This window comes from Oculina patagonica, chromosome 12, assembly GCF_052425735.1.
Source record: "Oculina patagonica isolate OP01 chromosome 12, crgOcupat, whole genome shotgun sequence".
In the NCBI taxonomy this organism is placed as follows: Eukaryota; Metazoa; Cnidaria; class Anthozoa; order Scleractinia; family Oculinidae; genus Oculina; species Oculina patagonica.
In genome coordinates this window covers 7367946-7388152 of record NC_135769.1, presented here as the reverse complement: position 1 = coordinate 7388152, position 20207 = coordinate 7367946, and the positions used below count along the sequence as shown (strand labels likewise).

The 20207-nt window shown below is 37.7% G+C and overlaps 1 protein-coding gene across 1 annotated transcript; it reads left to right on the top strand.

Moving 5' to 3' along the window:
• Positions 1-3118: 3118 nt before the first annotated feature.
• On the top strand, positions 3119-18248 carry LOC144631295 (cysteine--tRNA ligase, cytoplasmic-like). Its single transcript, XM_078489704.1, has 25 exons — positions 3119-3425; positions 4296-4384; positions 4552-4648; positions 5924-6004; positions 6294-6377; positions 7320-7403; positions 7584-7634; positions 8229-8318; positions 8495-8583; positions 9581-9702; positions 9795-9898; positions 10384-10424; positions 11510-11597; positions 11925-12032; positions 12350-12475; positions 13585-13682; positions 14223-14263; positions 14512-14660; positions 14791-14859; positions 15722-15803; positions 16412-16492; positions 16850-16917; positions 17000-17059; positions 17200-17283; positions 17809-18248. The coding sequence occupies exons 1-25, from the start codon at positions 3228-3230 to the stop codon at positions 17947-17949; spliced, it is 2325 nt and encodes a 774-aa protein (XP_078345830.1). The 5' UTR covers positions 3119-3227; the 3' UTR covers positions 17950-18248.
• Positions 18249-20207: the final 1959 nt, after the last annotated feature.

Here is a 20207-nt window from a genome sequence, read left to right as displayed (position 1 = left end):
TGTTTGTAAAACTTAATGAACCAGAAACTGAATAGTCGTGAAAGTCAATTGGGACATTCTGTGCAAAATTTTTGACAAACTTCCTGGTTTCAAACAGAAAACATTTGACTGAACCGATTTTCGAGTAAGACACTACCTCTCGGGAACCTCTATTTTCATTCGCCTGCTGTAAACACTACCTCTATTGTTATTCAGGGCTAGGGGCATTGTTGTCACCTGTTATCTATTGTTTTAAGAACCAATGAATTAACTCGTTCCGAGAGGTAGTGGGTGACGCCGATTTTCCGGCTCAGTTTACTTCGTGTCCCCCCAACCAAATGCCCCAGGGTCTCCGAGGATGCATTTCGTTCTGTCATGCGCGCAATTTTGCACTAATTTTCAATTTAATTCACCAGTAAAATGTTAATGGTTATGTAAATTATGTTCATGTTCCTGGAGATTTTCTTGTGTTTATAGTTTAGGTTTGCGATTTCAGCAATTTTACTTGTGCATGCTCCCAAGGTAGTCTATTTACGGCAAGCTCGAGGTTTCTACCGGTGTTCAGTCTAGTGAAGGGTTGCGAAATCAGCTGAACATGGTCTGGTATAGGGTAAGGGTGTCAGAGTCCCAGCGGCACACCCCCACCCAAAAATATACAGGAACCAAACTCCCTATAAGACAGACAATGGACACTGAAATCATTAACGGACACTTGAGAAGTGTTTTTATCATGATTTATTAATGAAAATCAGTACTTCCAAACTTCACCTCGGCCTAAAGCAAAGTTAGTCAGCGCCCTAAGGATACGTGAATACCAAGCTTACTAACCAAAAATAATGACGCTTTAACGGATTACTTCTCTGCTTACCTGTATGGACACTAAAGAGGTCGTTTTCTACTCACAGTATTACAGTTTGTAGAAGCTCTCATTTTTTGCTTTAACAAGCAAATACGGTCCTTTTATTGTTTTAGTCTTGTTGCAGTTAACAAAGAAGGTTTAGCTTTGTTAACTCAGAATTACTGGTGTCATGTTACCTCTAATCTCTACAGAGCGGACACCTCTCTTAGACCGACAGCTACGGCCGGTCCCGAAGGTGTCCTTCTTAGAGAGAGTTGACTCTGATCGCTAGAGTTGACTTTTTGAAGGATTTGTTGAAAAAAATTCAGCAAAAACTGAGCACGTGCTCCGAGAGCCATCTAACGATTAACCTGAAATCATACCCTCCCTCCCTACTACCTCTCGCTTTCGTAAAAAGAAAAAAGAACGCCTGATCGCAGGTTATCTAACGATCGAAAGAAGGCACCTGTGTAGCCAATCAGATCGCGCTTTTTGCCAATAGACGGCAGCTGGGTTATGCTAACGAATATTAGACCATCTTTGTGTAACCAATCAGATTGTGAGTTTGTTTTATACTGTAGTCGGCCACTGGGTTATTGAGTTTGTGCTACATATAAGGCAAAAAAAGCAGTTGAAAAGTGGTTTAGCCCCGGGGGGTACTCCCATACATTTCGGATAGGGGTGTGCCGCCAAGGTTCTTAAACCCTGACCCTATTTAAGGATAAAAAAAGCGAAAAATGACACCCTATTTAAGGGGAGGAGAAGCGTTCCGTGACGACCCAAATAACGGCTAACTGCGCACGGCAAGACACAAATCTTTACAAAATCGCTTTTCTAATACCTGAACGGAAAAATTCAGTTTTAAGATATCTTTTTTTCGTTTAGCTGGGCATTTATTTTAGCTAATAGAATTTAGGTACCCTATCTAAGGATCACACCGGGAACACATTGCCAAAGGAGCAAAAATGATACCCTATTTAAGGTTCAAGCAAGCAAACCGTGTACGATCTCCTACCGGTATACGTTGGATCAACTGAGTGATCTAATCGGTTTGACACATAGAAAACTGAAATTGAAGAAGCAGAGACCGATACAACGTAGAATGAGAGAGTTAGTCTTGTACTATATTTCGGCTGGCCAAACCAGCCTTCTTCAGGTACAATGAAGTTTACATTGGCTATGTTTAAATTTATATGGTGATAATGATATCTTACGAAATACCGGAAATACGTAAAACTAAATACAGGAAATATGTAAACAGTGTGCTAGTATAAAACAAAAAATTTAAAATATGCTAAGCTTAAAAAATGACAACATAATAATATAAGTAAACAAACTAATAGGTTTCTTCGCGTATGTTAAGGCCATCGGGAACAAGTGTTCTGCCTTTTAGAATTAAAAAAGCTTCCCTGGCCTTACGGATTGAGTCTCGGTTAGAGAAGACTTTTTCGATGGGGATTAATTGTATGTCATTAGCAGTGTGGTTAGGCGAGGAAGTGAAATGTTGTGCGGCTGTAGTGGGTTTAGATTTACTGTTGGGGTTATCTATGGTACGGCGGTGTTCATTAAATCGGTCTTTTAAACGTCGTTTAGTTTCTCCTATGTATTGTAAATTACAGCGGTTACATTGAATTATGTAGATGAGGTTTTCAGTGTCACAGGTCAGGTTAGATTGAATGTGGCGCGTTTCACCAGTAGAAAAGAAGGTATAGGTAGTAAGTCCGTCGGTAATATAAGGACAAGTGGCGCAGTTCTTTCCACAACGAAAAGAACCGGATGGAAGTTGCGGATGCGGGTTAGTCAAATTAGAAGGAAGTTTGGCCTTCACTAGTAAATCGCGAAGGTTAGGGGAGCGCCTGAAAGCAACAACAGGCAACTGTTGAAAAACAGTTTTGCAGCGATTAGAAGAGAGTAAATGAAAATGTCTTTTGATGATGTTAGAGATGTGAGGAAGCGATGGATTAAAAGTAGTTATAAATGGTACACGTAAATGGTTATTTATTAAATAACCATTTACACCATTTATTAAATTTGAGTACACAAATTTAATAAATGGTCCTATTTAAGGACCGAGAACCTCAAAAACCATACCCTATCGGGCGGCACATACCTATATAGGCCACATACGGGAGTACCCCCCGGGGGTTTAGCTTACCGCCCGGTAGAAATCTTCTTTAAGCTTCTTGTTACTTATCTTTTCTCCCACCCATCCCCAGAAGTTAGTCAATACTACCTTCACCCGACTCGGGGAGGAGTTCCTTTAACGAGAACATGAAGAAGTCTGGGCACTAGCGAGGACCTGATCAAATATGGCGGACGTGAAATGAATTCCTCGTAACTTGTGAACCCTGAACTTGAAAGGAAATCGAAAGCCAGCGACATTTTATCGCAAATATTTTGAAGAGATTTTATGTTAAGAGCCAGGCGTCTGTTTGTAGGCTTAACAAAGTTCCACGAACAAAAATCAACACTAGTTTGTATCGTTCGAAGGAGTTTTTCTACCGGCGACTTCGGCGATATAAACATGTCTGGAAAATCTCTACCAAAATGGATAAAGCCAGAAGGTGATGGAGAACTAAACCTTTATAACAGTCTTACGCGTGAAAAGGTAAGAAATTCTCATTTATTTTGCAGCGTGATTTTTTGAATTTTCAGTGTGTACAATGGTGTGATTTTTCTGATGCAATAAAATAATAAGCTTAATGAATAAGCTTAAAACTTCTTTTATTGAAATCAGCCAATCAAGTCTGTATACGTTTCTCTCCGCGAAATTAACTTTTATTTGAAGCAAGTCACTGTTCTTTTGCTCTATGTTGATCTTTTGTCGGAATAAAAATCTTCTCATAATAATAAATAATTTACAGACTGGAGACTGACCATTTCCTGTGGAAGATAAGTGTGCTCCTAATTATCATAATATTTTTTTTTAATTCAAACATAAATTTTGTGATTCATGCATAAAATTTTTAAAAGTGTTATTTTGAGTACACAAATTTAATTTAATTACTTGTTAGAGAACCATGGTAATTTTCCTTAAAACTGCCTCTGGACAATAAAGAAGTCATGCATCAAGGATCGTATAAAAACATTAAAAAAGCTTTATGACAAAATTAATGACCCAAATAACATTTTATGTATAAATTAGTATAGTGAGCCAAATGGCTCATTAGGCCAGAGCTTATCCCAATTTCTGTAGCATGAAGCAGCTAGGGCTTTTTCTACTCCCCCTGGATGAAATGCTAGTAAATCACAGGGTTACCCCTAGCAGTAGATTTGCTGGTGCCCATTTATACACCCAAGTAGAGGGCTGAGAGGCACCTTGAGAGTAAAATGTCTTGCCTAAGAACAGAACAGAACACAGTGCCCAAGCCAATGCTTGAACCCGGACTGCTCGATCTGGAGTCCAGCACATCAGGCTATCCAATGCCACCGTACCTTCCACAATAATTAATTATACTGTCTTGTTTTTGTTTACTAGAATGTTTTTGTACCACAAAATGGTAGAAGAGTGTTTTGGTACAGCTGTGGACCAACTGTGTATGATGCCTCTCACATGGGACATGCAAGGTATTTGATCATGGAAGGTTCTCTACCATTTCATCAAGAAATTTGTCTTCTTTTATTGGTACTCAATAGACACAGATCTAAAATAAATCACCTTGACTTCCACTTCAATAGATAGCTTATGGTGCACAGCCGTTTTTTATTGTTGGTGTTTCCTTTTTTAATTTCAGGTCTTACATTACGTTTGACATTTTACGAAGAGTCCTTCAGTCCTATTTTAATTATGATGTGTTCTACGTAATGAATATTACAGACATTGATGACAAGGTATGACTAAATTAAATGTTCACAAGTAAGATACATGGGGAATATCACTGATGGCTGCAAATGTGCAGTTCCAGGAAATATCAATACCCCACCCTAGAGGGTCTCAAAAGCTTAAATTTTTAAAGGAAAGTATGAAGTAAAACTGGAATCTCCAGAGAGGCGGGAGATACCCAGGGGGAGGGGGGTACTCGGGATTTCAAGTGACAGGGATGATCGAATGGGAGCATAAATCAAGATCCAAAAAAAAAAAACTTGGGGTTTCCAACAAAGCCCCAAAAAATCCCTTCACCAAAAATCAACCCCCAAAAAATCCCATGCCGAATTTCTGACCCATTAAATTTTTAAGAAAGGGGGAATGATCTGAAGATACAACACAAAGAAAAACATAAGAAACACGTTCAGTGTCCCCCCCCCCTGGGGATATACAAGTCAAAAAACATTCTGTGGGAGGGATATCCATTTCTAGAACAGCATAAGAAACTGAATGTGCCAATAAGAAAACTAGCAAAGAACTCAAGACTGGGTGCTGAACCAAAAAATATCCATACCCTCCCTGTGGAGGATCATTGGCAATTCTGAGGTGGAAGTGGGTCTTAAAGACCAAAGTGTGAACCTAAACTGGAATTTCCAGAGGAGGGGGGGAATTAACGAGTAGGGGTACGCAAATCCGCTGATCCGTGCTATTTTTTGGCCAAATCCGTCAGTCAGTGCCACTACTTACGTTCAAATCTGAATCCACATTTCTTGAAAACTTTGTGAGGTATTGTTTCACTGCAACGGACAATAGATGTTGTTTTTATGCCAGTTTTTAAAAGAAGTTTCCTTTCATTGCTTGTTTTTGTGACAATTCTGCCAACATACTAACAAAGACTTACCAAAGAGATCCGAACTTTGTTTAGTATCCATGTTCGGAACTTCATGACATGAAAAGTCCGGAATCCAGGCCAAAATTTTCAGCTAATCTGGGATCCACTGTATTTTCGAAATCCGCGAATCCGCTGAATGTATCACAAAAATCCACAATCCATGCCTCTTTTAAGGTCAAATTGGTCGATCGGCAAACCTATTCACCCCCTCCCAGAGGGAAGGAGGGATTCAACCCAAAAATCCCTCTGTGTGGGGAGTGTGGATATTTTCTGGAACAACACAATGTTTCTACTGGTCAGTAAGCTCTATGGTATAAAATATACTAAATGACTCATGTACAAAGCACAGCACAGTGTTGCCTGTTTCATTCCCATGTTAAACGTTTTTTGTTGATTATTATTTATGCAGATTATTTTCAGAGCCAGGAGAAATCACCTGTTAGAGAAATACACTGAGGAGGACAATACTCCAGAAAAAATATTAGAAGATGTAAATACTGCATTGGAGGTGTGGTGGATACGTTTTTTTTACTGCAGCTTTTGTATAGATTTTATGTTTCCATTAGGGTAACAAAAATTACTAAAGTGATCTGTGCAATCATGAAACTTTGCATTTTGGCAGAATTTTGCCATGCCAGGGAGGAACTGTAAAAAAAACAGCTTCCCTCAGAAAGGTTCACAACCTGGGCTAAAACTCACCTTAGTACTAGAGACAAAGTATATTTTTCAATACATAGTGTATATGTCTAAAACATGTCTTGGTGACTGCTTGAACTTAGATAGTTATTTCTTTCAGCCCTACTCAGAAAAAAATGAAGAATACCACAGATGAAGACAAGAAAAATATGTATCTTAGAATTATTGTAAGTGTAACATTTATTTACGAAAAAGTCTGCTTTGAGCCAAGTGTCCCATACCTCTATAGCTTATTCTGGTTTCTGTAGCATGAAGTGCCTTGTAGTATTTCTACTCCCTCCTGGATGGGATGCTAGTCCATTGCAGGGCTACCCCCAGCATTAAATTCGCCGGTACCCATTTATACACCTGGGTGGAGAGGCACTGTGAGAGGAAAGAGTCTTGCTCAAGAATGCAATGCATTTACCCTGGTCAGGGCTTGAACCTAAACTGCCTGATCTGGAGTCCAGCGCGCTAAACGTTAGGCCACCATGTCTTGCAAAAACACTTTTTTACCTACATCAAATTATTGGATGTCAATAATATTTTGTGCCAGTGTACATTATCCATTTTTTAATTGTGTTTTTGTTCTTCAATAATATTTATAATGCTGTGATTTCTCGGTTAAATGATGGACCAGCCCTGAATAAACTAATGCCAGATTCAGTTGTCAAGTCACCCCTGCCGTTATTGAGAAAAGAAAATCAATATTAATTATTATTAAAAACTAGCAATGATATATTGCAATTCCTGAGTTTTGCTTGGTTGACAGACAATGGTATATGAGCTCATATACCATTGACCACAAAAATGGTAGCCAATACGCGTCAACAAAAACAGCTGGGGAGTTCAAATATTACAATTCTTAGGGAGTTTTTAATAAAACAATTATTCCACTTGCGCTTGTTGGATATGAGATCGTTATAGCCAACTTGGCACTTTAGCTATCAACCATCTTATATCCAATGCGCGCTTGTGGAATAATTGTTGATTATATTTATTTAGATATTTTTTTTGGCACTTTGGCTATCAACCATCTTATATCCAATGCGCGCTTGTGGAAAAATTGTTAATTATATTAGATATTTTTCTTGAAAAACAGTGTTGTATTAAATTGTATTTTTTCTTAGGAAAAAGTGAAATCTTGCAGTTCAAGATTAAAAGATTTACAAGCCACAAACAGTTCTGATGAGGCTGTCAAAACAGCAACTAAGGTAAGAAAGTGATGATTAATTTCCACTGTGCAACCTAGGTGCTATATTAATACAAATTGACTGGATGACTCTTTATTGATTTATTGATTTATTTATTTGTTTGTTTGTTTGTTTGTTTATTTACCATTATAACATGAATTTAAATAAAAAATGATTGACTGATAATTCTGTGTTTAACAGGAGTTACTAAAGGAAGCAAGTGAACCTCTATCTGCATGGCTGGACTCTCAGGTAAGCCGATATACAAAATAATTAAAATATACTCTTAATTTTATGCCTGAGTTACACCAGTGGTGTGCACACTCATTGGACAAAACGCATCACGTGGTACAAAATTGGACGACGGGCTCAGACAATATACCCCCATCCAATTTGATAATATGTATTTGCCAATTTTATAGAGTTCTAGGTACAACACAGTACACTAACAAACAAAGTCACTTTTTCAGGTTTAACAAATATTTTAATCAAATCACAACATTAAAAGAATTTTATTAACCAATCAACTTGTATAAATTATAATATTTCTTGAAACTGCAGTTACACCATGATTATTACTGTCTGTTTTTTCCTATTTACCAGCTATAAAGCATGTTATGGAAATTAATCAGAGGGTTGTAAAATAAAATAACCCCCCTTCTGGCTTGCTGGTATATTGAAGGATAATGCACTTGGCTGAAAGTTTGTCCTCAGTATGTCACAGTTGCCCTCAAAGTTTCACTTCCCAGCCAACTGTACATCTTTTGGACAATCTTTCAGCCCTGGGCATTATACCTCAAGACTGTTTATGCTGGTTAAAACACTGTTTAATTGTCTTTATTTCAGTTTGGATCAAATGTGACAGACCACAGAATATTTGCAAAGCTCACCCAACATTGGGAGAATGAATTTCACGAGGATATGAAGGCTCTTAATGTAAGTACCACAAGTTTATAGTGCTAGGGTGTCTGGACATTTATGCCATTGAATTGTTTTGTTTTGTTTTATTTTTATACAATGCAGCTGGAGCAAGTAGTGATCACTTAATAATATCATCATTAGCATCAATTACCTAAAAATAATGTTCCTTTTTACAAAATGTTCATTTTCAGATCCTTCCTGTAGATTGTTTAACTCGCATTACGCAGTATGTTCCTGAAGTAGTTACTTTCATCCAGAGAGTGATTGACAATGGATATGGGTAAGTATTGATAATTATCTTTGGATTTTGTAGTTTACATGTTCAAGAATATCCGTTTCAAAGATTTTTAACTAATAAAACTCAAGAATTTGCCAGTACCCATTTCTTCACCTGGGTGGAGAGGAGCAGTGTAGAGGTATAGTGTTTTTCCCAAGAACCCAGCACAATAACCCAGCCAGTTTTCGATCCCAGACCACTTGATCCAGAGTCCAGCACACTAACCATTGGTCCATGGCCCCTCACACACCTAAAGGAGCTATAACATATACATATAACATAATTTAACTTTTTTTATCCTCGAATTCAATATAGCTAAGACAAGCTAGTTTTTTCGAGAAACAAGTGAAATATATATTAAAAATAAAAAATAAAACAAGTAAAATAGAAATAACAATATTATTATATCCGTTAACTACTTACACATTAAAACTATATAAAAATACAAATTTACAAAGTTTGTTCTATTCACCCCCTCCCCAATGATAAAAAATCTTAGCTAAAAGTACATTGTCGAATTGCTGTAATGAAGTCATTTAGTGAATTATAATTTCTGGTAAGGAGTTCCAAGTCTTTGCAGCAAAATAGCTGAAAGATTTTAGTCCGTATGTTGTAGAAGACGGCTTCCTTTTAAAATGAAGAATATCACTTCCCCTTAGGCAGTAAGTTACAGAACGCAGGGAGAAGAGATCTTTTAAATACTGCGGGTATTCTTGCAAAAACAGGCATTTAAAACACATCTTGTAAAAATTGGCAAGTTTTTTTCAAGTTTCTCAATTGCAATCCCTTTTAATCTTTGTCAGATGAAACCATCCTTGTTTATTTTTGGCTTTTTATTTCTCCGTTGCTGTTTTTCTGTTGTATAACTATTTTTTTTTTTTGAGGTTTTCTTCAATTTGAAAGTAATCAGAAAAATAATTTAAAATACGGCGACATAGCTCCTTTAAGTTTATTTAATTATAATTTATATCCTGTTTGACTGCCTAATTCCTTGCCACAGGTATGAGTGCAATGGCTCAGTGTATTTTGACACCATCAAGTTTGGTTCCAGTGGTAAGCACACTTATGCAAAGTTAGTCCCAGAAGCTGTTGGTGATCTGGAAGCTCTAGCAGAGGGAGAAGGTACACACATTTATCCAATGAGAAAACAAGGAAATTAAGATTGTTCCAGTTGTAGATTGAAGTATTTCAGCCTTTCTTTTTTTTGTGAACAGGAGAGCTTAGTCAAAATGCAGGAGACAAGAAGTCCGAGCGTGACTTTGCACTTTGGAAAGCTAGTAAACCAGGAGAACCTGCTTGGGACTCACCCTGGGGAAAGGTACATGTAAACGACACACAACACAGAGGTGCTATTAGGAAGACTGTTCAATAACAACTGGTGGCTAGCAAAATTTGCCAGCCTCTTCTAACAAATCTGCTCTCTGCATTCTAAAAAACATGGCATAGGTCTGCAATGTGTGCCAAGACGTCTTATTAATGAACCCAATTTGTAACAGATAGACAGACAGACCCACAAACAGACAGATTGACAGATTGTCCAGACAGTCAGACAGACAGACCAACAGACCGACTGACCAATAGTTTGACTGACTGACAAACAGACAGTCAGACAGACCGATTGACCAACCGTTTGACAGACAGACAGTTAGACAAACAGACAGTCAGACAGGTCATCAGGCAATATCCCCCATAAATTTATCCTAATAATCCATCATTGTCATAAGTTAATTAGAAACATTCAGCTGGATAAAAACTTAATACTTTTGTTACCATTAATACTTTTTTCATGAATGCTCTCTACAGGGCCGACCAGGATGGCATGTGGAATGCTCTGTCATGGCAAGGTTTGTTGGAATTTTAACCAAAAATAATTATCAGATTGGTTTTGGAATTCTGATTTCATTCCACTCCTGATGTAGTTAGTGTAGGTGCTGTGTTTACCACTTGGGCCATTTAAGGACGTTCGCGCAAAAAATTTCTACTCGATAGATTTTTTTAAAATTTTTACTGTGGCCAGGTAATGAGTAACTTGTGTCAGAAATGTAAAAAAAAGTTGGGGTCACCGAATTTGTTTCGTAGATAAAGCGTGTGGAAAACTACCTTGATTTTGAAAAATTGGCGCGCGTAATTCAGCAGTGTTTACAAGGCTTCTAGTTAATAATGGCGAAGATAAGTAAACAGAGGCAAACGATCTTAGTCACATTTTGTACAAGGGCGTCTGTTACCTAAATAATTCCTAGTGTTGATATCCTTTTCGTAATTTCGTACGGCAAAACGAAAAGCTCGAAAAGCGTAATTCAAACGTCAGTCGGACAATAAAAACAAACTTCCACTCGATAGATTTTTTTTATTTTCTCGCAAAACGTAGATATTAATTAACAAAAGTAATCCGTTAAGAAAAGAGTAGGGGTCACCGACCATTTAAGAGAGCAAACTCCAAGCGAAGTGAGCAGAATGGCCACCTTCCCTAAATGTGCTTAGAAAGTTTTCTCAGCGTGCGCGCTCAATGTATGGCGTGGATGGCGTTGCGACATGAATTACGTGCGCAGTAAGGATGCGCATAAAAAATTAGCGCGAACTGACTTAAGAGAGCAAGTGATGTGAAATGATCTCCATCAGCATATAGAGACCTATAAACAGAGGGTTTATTTCATTAATACAACTGAAATGGCAGGATCTAACTGCAAATGATTGTTTGTTTCCAGCATTGATCATGCCAGAATGTGCTGCTTAACTAACATGTTATGTATAATCCCATGGTATTGCAGTTTAATTAAAAATAATAAGAAATAGAATTGCACTGACTTGTTAAGTTATTAATCTAGATTAATTTAGTCTATGAACAGACCCTTCTCGGCTCGCATCCCATGCCGATCAGATCGGGAGCCTGCTTGTAGGCTAAAAATAATTATGTTATGGTTTGTTTTAGTGAGGTTTTGGGCAGCTCCATTGACATTCACACTGGTGGAGTGGATCTGAAATTTCCTCACCACGACAATGAGCTTGCACAATCTGAGGTAAATTTTAAAACTTTTAGAGTTAAATTACGGTAAATCAGTGGAAGTGTCAAACCCTAAGCTTATTTTTTTGACCAAAAGTTTTTTAAGATTTGTTATTGGAATTTTGCACGCTGTCATAGCTTCTGAGCAATAATGTTAATAACAATGACAAAGAACCACGAACAGTACATTGTCACCCAATGCAAACAGGGTGACACCCTTGTTTCATCATCATCATCATCATCATCATCATCATCATCATCATCATTTATTTGCCATCATTTGTTTCGGTATCATTGCACAATAATTTGTGATTAACTTTTTAGATGCATTAAATTTCTGCAGGCTCATTATGGTGTGTGTCAGTGGATTCATTATTTTCTTCATGCTGGTCATTTGACGATAGAGGGATGTAAGATGTCTAAGTCTTTGAAAAATTTCATCACAATCAAGGTTTGTTTTATAATATATCTATTTCATTTGTTTATTCATGTCCAAATTACTCATTGAACTACGTCGACTCATCTAAGTTACTTGACAATTCAACTCGATACACACAGAGTCAATCTCAATCACTGGAAATTGTGTGCATGAGTCAATATTATACATGAACGTCCTTAGTTTAGGTGTAATGTTTCGACCTTTGGGTCTCATATTTTCTTATATTTTTCAGTAATGGGGGGGGGGGGGTGTGGACCCCTCCCATAGATCTGCCTGTCAGTGCAGGAGCAGTGATTATTTTAAACTAAGTGTTCTTTTGACGTTTTCAGGAAGCTTTGGAGAGAAACTCGGCCAGACAAATCAGATTAGCCTTTCTTCTCCATGCGTGGAATGCTACACTGGACTACAGTGAGAACGTGCTTCGTGAAGCAGAACAGACCGACAAACTGTTTAATGTAAGTTGTTAGTATAATTTTTTTCTTTTGTTACATTACATGTCTGCATTGATAAATTAATTGAAAATCTTAAAGGCATCTTTAGCTCAAGATAACTCGTGCCAAAAAGAGTTTTACTGGATCTACATTATTTATAGTAACAGCAACAACAGCACCCTTCGCTAACGCACACTCTTTGATAACTCAAACAAGATACTAGATTACTTCAGCAAATTTACTGCAGGTCAATCTTCGTTTATTCGAACCCAAGATGATACATCTACCGCCTTTTAGATTTTGGCAGTATAAAACCCCACGTTTCGACCACCTCGTTGTAATTGCCATTATACCTGTCCCAACGAAAACTTCATCAGTCATTTTCTTATTTAAGAACCTGTTAATACAACCGCTTAATGCAACAGATTTTGATGGCCGAGTTCATTTGTAAAATAAAATGCTCTGAGGTGTGCCTGAAGACCTCTAAATGAAGCTGTGTAATAATTCGATTTAGGTTCAATTTAGTAGCACCTTCTTCCATTATGCGCCTCCCTCAATAAAACGCGTGCCTTTTGTTCTCGTAATAAGCATCCCTATTCTCATACCCTCCCCCTTGCTATTCTGGTAAGCGCAGTTACAATATGCTCCCATCATCTAGCATAAGTGCCCTGTGCACCGATTTTTGTTTAGTTTTTAGTTTCATTCTTAGCAATGCGCTCAAATTTTAAATATTTGACATTTCATAGCTGTATATTTCATTTTGTATATCTAAGGAATTTTAACCTTTTTTAACCATTGTAATTTTTTTGTAAAAAACTATATTATTCAACCCTCGGGTTGCAATTTAGTTTCCCTCAGTTTCGAGTGAACAACGATCTGCCTGGTTAGTTGAGAGTTAATTTTAATCCATAAGAGAAGGTTTTACCAAGCTCATGGTTTGTAGTTTGGGCTGTTCAGATGTGAGAAGGTAAAAATTAAAAATAAAAATAAAAATAGACAAGTGCCTCGTTCTGAATAAGTGCCCTGTCTCCCTTGAACTACTATAAATTGAGATTTTACGGCATTTGTCTGGGGACTGAAAGTGTACTGTATATAATTTATTATCAATGATTGCTCATTTATTTCTTTTTCAGGATTTTTTCTTAAATGTCAAAGACATTCTTAGAAGACCAGAAGACACAACGCCGTCAGCACACAATTATCATGAGCTAGAGAAGGATCTCCAAGAAAAGTATGCCAAAAGTCTGTTTTTCCCAATCTGACCAGTTACACCTTGTTGCACTTATCAGTATTTTGCATATTTTATCAAATAACAGCAGTGGTTCTGATTGATCGACCAGTGTTACCTTCGCGTTTCGAGAAATCCAAAAACGCTTTCATTAACCCATATACCTATGTTTAACGGTGTTTTGAACATTTTTGGATGATTTTTGGAGAAGATAGTTTTCCTGAAAAGATTAGTAAAATTTAGAGAAATAAGAAGTATTGGAGATTTAATGTGATTTTACATGTAAAATAAGGAAATTTTAGTTAAAAATTGGTAGATGGACATCAGACAGTCCCCTGACAACCTGGAGTGCTCTTGCGTGGGGTTAACTGTCTGGCGGTGTTTCAATTTTTTTTTTCAATCCTTTCTTTAAACCTCTTAAAATTTAATTCAAACTCAGGTGTAGCACCCTCCCCCCCCCCCTTAAAGCAAATTTCAATTTAACTAAAATAAGCCATAATCAGAAGTCTGATGGATACATTGGTTACTCTAATTTATTTTCAGATTCATGGCTAAAAAGGCAGCAGTCCACGATGCTTTGTGTGGTTAGTGTTAGAATTCACTTTTACATCTGGCATTACATATTGAGTTATCAACATAAATGAAATACATTGTAATATTTATAGCTTTTTTATAAATTAACATAATTTTTTCTTCAACTGAAACAAGGGAAATAAAAGTGTTCGCCATGTTATCAGTGTTTATTTAAAATGTTTGCTTGCGTTTGCGGAGGTTTTGTTTCCTTAATCCATGCGTTAATTTTTTATTAATTTGATTGTTTGTTTGTTTTTAGATTCAATCGACACGCCAACAGCGTTGCGACAAATGCAAGAACTGGTGAAACAAGCAAACATCTACATTAGCAGCAAAAAAGAGAAAAAAGAATCCCCGAACCACGATCTCCTGGAAGGAGTTGCCAAGTATCTCACTCAAATGCTCAAGGTCTGTTTACACTACGTCTTGTGACAACTTGAACGTTAATCTGTTCCTTCAGTGTTTTATAAAATGGGTTCAGAGAAGTAGTCAGATTCTGTATGAAAATATTTGTTGTTTTTTTTCTTTACCAATGCAGATTTTCGGAGCAATTGATGAAGAACAAGCTATTGGATTTCCAGTCGCCAGCAAAACCGCTGCAGCAAATGTAAGACATTTATTCGAAGCTTTCTTTGTAATGTGTTTAATCAAGTTACCCCTTTACAATATAAACAGGGGCACCCAACAGTCCATTTCGGTGAATATCTGTTCGGAAGACCTATAATCGCCTACGATTTTAGGATTAAAGTGTGATAAAAAACTGGAAATTTTTTTTAGCTCAAACGTTCGTGACATGGCGAAAGTGAAGACTGTTGTTTTCGGAGAGAGAAAAATGTCGTTTTGGGTACGAAAAAAAGGCCAGCTACGATTTTCGAGAAGGCAACAGCGGCTCGTAAATTCGGGTAATAATTGTTTGTTCCCTAAAATTTTCTGAAATTTGAAAGTCCAGCTAGCGTATCCGAAAAGATACACTTTTTTAGCGTTTAAAGATAAGGCTTTAAATCGCACAAAATGGCCGACGGGGAATTTCTCGTTGGGTGCCCCTGTATAAATCATTCAGTGTTCAAGAATTCTGCAAATAAATGGTTTCAATTTGCAGAATGGTTCTCCCGCGACAAATTTTCGTCAAATAGGGAAAAAAAAGATTTTTGGCGGGTTGGAAAGATTAGGGAGATATGCATTTTCTGGGCTATCACAATGTAAGCCAAAAACTCAAGCGAAACAGAGCCATTCACTGTCTCATATAACCAATCAGAGCTTGAAGAAAAATCGTGTATCCGGCGGAAAGCGCTGAAAATTGGATTTGGCTTTGCATCTGATTGGTTGCAATCTCCCCGCTCTGATTGGTTGGTTTATAGTGCATGTAACACGCATGTTTTGATCCAAATATGGAATTCATCAAGAAGTGAAATGAAAGATTATTCGAAAACAACATTAAGCGAGAAAACACTTTTCTTTTTTTACGCTAGCATGAAGAAGTCGCAATGCCGTATGTCCAGCTTCTTGCCGATTTTAGAGAAGAGGTCAGGAACGTTGCACGAGAAGAGAAAGGTAAAACTCACTTCAATAAGTACACGCATGCAACAGATACATACTTAAAAAAAATTGGAGATAATTGGGTTCAAAAACTTTCAAAGACTGCCAAAATTGGACGATGCTGTATAAGCAGATTTCACGGATTAAGGGCGCGTTCGTTTGGGATATTCTGAAATATATTCCGGCTATTCTGCTCCTGGGAGCAGAATAGCCGGATTAGAACTCCAAGTATTCCGGAATAGGAAGAGCAGCCAAACGAACGCTATCTCTCTTTGATTCCAATTATTCTTATTCCGGATTGATCCCAAACGAACGCGCCCTAAGTAAAACTCTTGTATTCTAGTTTTTGTTTGTAGCTGACTCCATTTTTTTTCGTGTGGTGCAAAGTTTGTTGATGTGGCAAACGTAGCTAACCAAGGATTCGTTTACATATACTAATCTTAAAATAAGAAAAATGTTAAGAAAATAAATAATTTTACATGATGAGCATTGCTTTTGGTATTTTACCTAATCTCTAGGTTCGTCAAACATTTTATCTGCACCCAGTTTTGTATCTTATTAATTACTACGAATAAAAATATGAAAGGGGCTTTTAATTAACTTTTGTTCATTAATTTTTGCAGTGACTAAAATCCTTCAAGCTTGCGACAGACTGAGGGATGACAGTTTACCAGAACTAGGAGTAAAGCTGGAGGACTTAGAAGGTTAGCGAGTAGAGATTTTTTATCATTTCGAATATTTCCATATTTTCCTGCAGTTGTAGTGCTATTTAGAGTGGAACCTTTCGGATGTCCCAGACCACCTTGTTCACTTATGCGAGGCAGTTTATTAAAGCCTGGTTTTCACTAGCGACGCAAGCACAAGTGCAAGGATAACAGCTCTTATTTCTCCGAGAAAAAGGCTTCGACTCAAGCAAAAACAACAAGTGCATTGCATTTTGACCCTTGTGCTTGTGCTTGCGTCCCTAGTGAAAACCAGACTAAACAGAGAAGAAGTGAACCGTAGATTAATGTGTTAACATACTAGATGGTAATTTATGTGGTTTTTGGTTTGTCTTCTAGGTGATCATGCGGTTATAAAGTTTGTGGACAAAGAAACTTTATTGAAAGAAAAGCAGCAACAACTAGAGGTATTTCGATGGTTTTTTTGTTGTTGTTGTTCACGTAATCTTTATCATTTTAGCAATCGTTTTGTTTTATTTTGTGTTTCAGGAACAAGAAAAGAAACGAAAGCAAAAAGAAGAAGCCAAGAAAAAACTTGAAGCAGAAAGGGTACGGAGTAGTGTCAATTAACTTTACAATAACTTCAAAATCACTCAATAAATATAAAAGAAAGAAGGCAGAACATCCAGTTAGAAAAAAGTGACAAATTAACATTTTTTTATTGTTTTGTCTTTTTCTCTTTTTTCTAGGCTGCAAAAGAAGCCAAAGCTAGAATTCCTCCATGGGAGTTGTTTAAACACGAAACAGACAAGTATTCTAAATTTGATGAGCAGGTAAGAATCACTGATTTTCGTTTCTTCGTTTTCAAAATGCATATACTTGTGATACTTATTCTTAACATGCCAGGCAAAACATTTTGCTTTTCTCTGAATTTAAGGGATGTTGATTTGTTTGCACGGTTGCAGCGGTGCTCTCACTTTTTCCTTCACTTTTCCATATTTTTTTACTGTGGACTAAAACGCGCTACACGTTTCCGAATACATCTACCTCCCTCAAATTTAATCAATAATTTTTTGCGAACACAAAACTGCGTATTTCAGAAATCCAAGTTTAGATAAGTTAACTTGAGATCGGAGTTCATCAAACCATCATCGAGTCTCTTTCGCAGCCCTTTTTTGGGGATGTCACGCAACGCTCTCCCCTTTCTTTGGACGAGCATTGCGTGACATCCCAAAAACGGCTGCGAAAGAGACTTACCATTGTTGTACCCTTTCTTAAATGCCCAAAAAGGCTAAGTGGTCTTCTCTTAGATCATGACAATTCCCTTTGCTTACTGTTTTGTATTTTCCTTTTTTCAGGGAGTTCCAACTCATGATCAGGCTGGTGAGCCACTGAGTGGCAAGATGACCAAGAAACTAAAGAAGATGTACCAACAACAAGAAAAAATATACAATGCAGCAGCTGGTCAGGCAGCAGCGAATGGTTCAACACAAGAATGAAATAAAAACTGATATAATAACTGAGAAATTAAAAAAATGATATAATAGACCATTTTACAGTTGTCTGCTCAGTGACCTGCCCTTTGAATGGAAGTGAGGCTGGAGGTGACCTTGTTTTGATACAGACCTCACTGCTTTTGTTGTGTTAATCATGTTGTTTTGATGCAAACTAGTTTGCATTTACATAATAAAGCAGAGAGGTTTGTATCAATGCAAGGTCACCTCCAGCCTCACTACCTTTCAAAGGCCAGGTCACTTGGCAGGCAACTGTAAAATGGACTATTGTCACAATTTATGTTCTTGCTCTGAGTTTTTAATGTGAAAAACTCCTTTTGTTCTGGCAAGGGCCTATTAGATCGAGCGGACCATTCCAGTTCGTAATTACGTTCTCGCCATCACCAGTCCTGTCTACTTTGATATGTTTTACGGAGATCTGGCTGATTTTAACCCTATTCTAACCCTTGAGGCCCGCGCTGACTTTGAACGCTTCTAACTTTTTCAAGATTCAACCAAACCCCGCCAAACTTTCTGAGTTTATCTAAAATTTATCTGGGAATAATTTGGGTATAATTAAGTAGAATAGGATCTTAATTTTTACCTTTTTACGGTTTGTAAGCACAATTTTATTGATTTTGTGTACTTTGCAGTAATTTTGGGTGGTTTTCTGGCATTTTTGAAAAATTTTGAAATCCAAGATGGCGGATCCAAGATGGCGGCTGTTTTGACATCATGATGTAATTTTCACGTGATATGACGTCATCATCCCACGTGACGTACACCAAAAGAAAGATGTTTGGACATACTATATATCCTATAAGTTTCATTGTGACTGCTTAAATATTCTGGAAGTTACATAGGGGGGGGGGGGGGGGGCCCTTCGGTCAGAGAAAGTCAAAAAAAGCCCGGTCTGAATAGTTGTCTATTACGTCGCCGAAGGGGAGGTGGGAGGGTCGAAAATTCGCCCGGACTTCCCGGCTTGCGTATCTCTTTCGAAATGCCCCGAAACTAAGCAAAGGGATCTTTAAATACGGCGATTGTGCACGTGGTGATTAAGCATTACCTAACACAACTATCTATAAACAAATGGGGTTATGTAATCCACGCACTTCTGAATTCCGCGTCATAATTATGAATGAGAATAGTATACCATTCTCACTCATTAATTATGCCGCTCATTGTCCGGCGTGGATAAGGTATGGGGAAAGATTGTGGCCTTCGGCTGCTCACGCACCTTGCTGCTTCAGTACAAACTCAAAAGATCTTCACATTTATAGGAAAGAGTACCCCAAAAATACACCTTCTCCCCGAAACTCAAAAATCCCCTCAAACCCCAACCGGTATGCGAGAGGCCCGGCCAGGCTAGTGGGGTTACTTCCCTACACCATAGCATGTATTTCGATCGTGGCTTATAATGAGAGTAGGAGATTAAAGAAAAAACTCCTTCAAGAAATCGCCAATACCTAAGGCGGGCAGATTAAAACCATTGTTGTTACAGAAAGGAAAACGTAAGACAACAAACGAAAAATGAACAAAAGGGAAAAAACCCCACTAACCAAGCCGGACCAGGAATCCGTCGTAAACGGATTATAGGGCGTAACTGAGATTACCCTTCTGATCGCGACAAGGCCAGTGGAGGGGGTGGACTGTTTAAAATTATTTTTTTTTTTTTATAACATTTTGAATTTTAATTTTAAAACTTCTAGCTTGGGGAAAAATAAAGGATAAACATCACTTCCATATATCCCACGTTGTTGGTGTCTAAACGTGGATAAAACATTAAACTCCGTGGATGAAAACGGCCAACCGGCGAGCTTTGAAAATTTAAACACTGAACCTACAGAGATACACAGATCCATAAAACAAACATGCGTGATACCTGTCCAATAAAGTTCCGCACTGGGATGGGTTACGTAACAAACCTTACGTAACCAACTCGTAAACACTTTAAACCTAAGCTCATTAACACTCTTACTGACACCAGTAAGCTCTGAAACAAATGTCCATCAATCGGCAACTACTTGATTTTCTTGACATGCAAGCAAAACAATTCCAGGCAGATATACCGTAACGAAACACTTAGCACACTAACAGTTAAAATACAGGGTGCCCCCCCCCCCCCCCCGGAATGGTCGATACATGATTGTTGCCAAATACCCACAATACACAGTTCAAACTTTAAACAAAACCGACACAAGGCTCCTGCCAACTAAGCTCGACCCACGAACCTTTAGACTAAAACCGACACGGCGTGTAACAAA

Excerpts from the sequence above, each read along its gene's own strand:
- LOC144631295 (XM_078489704.1), top strand. The coding sequence starts at position 3,228 with ATGTTAAGAGCCAGGCGTCTGTTTGTAGGCTTAACAAAGTTCCACGAA. Across the intron at positions 3,426-4,295 it reads ACAGTCTTACGCGTGAAAAG|AATGTTTTTGTACCACAAAA; the intron begins GTAAGAAATTCT and ends TTTGTTTACTAG. Across the intron at positions 17,060-17,199 it reads AAAAACTTGAAGCAGAAAGG|GCTGCAAAAGAAGCCAAAGC; the intron begins GTACGGAGTAGT and ends TCTTTTTTCTAG.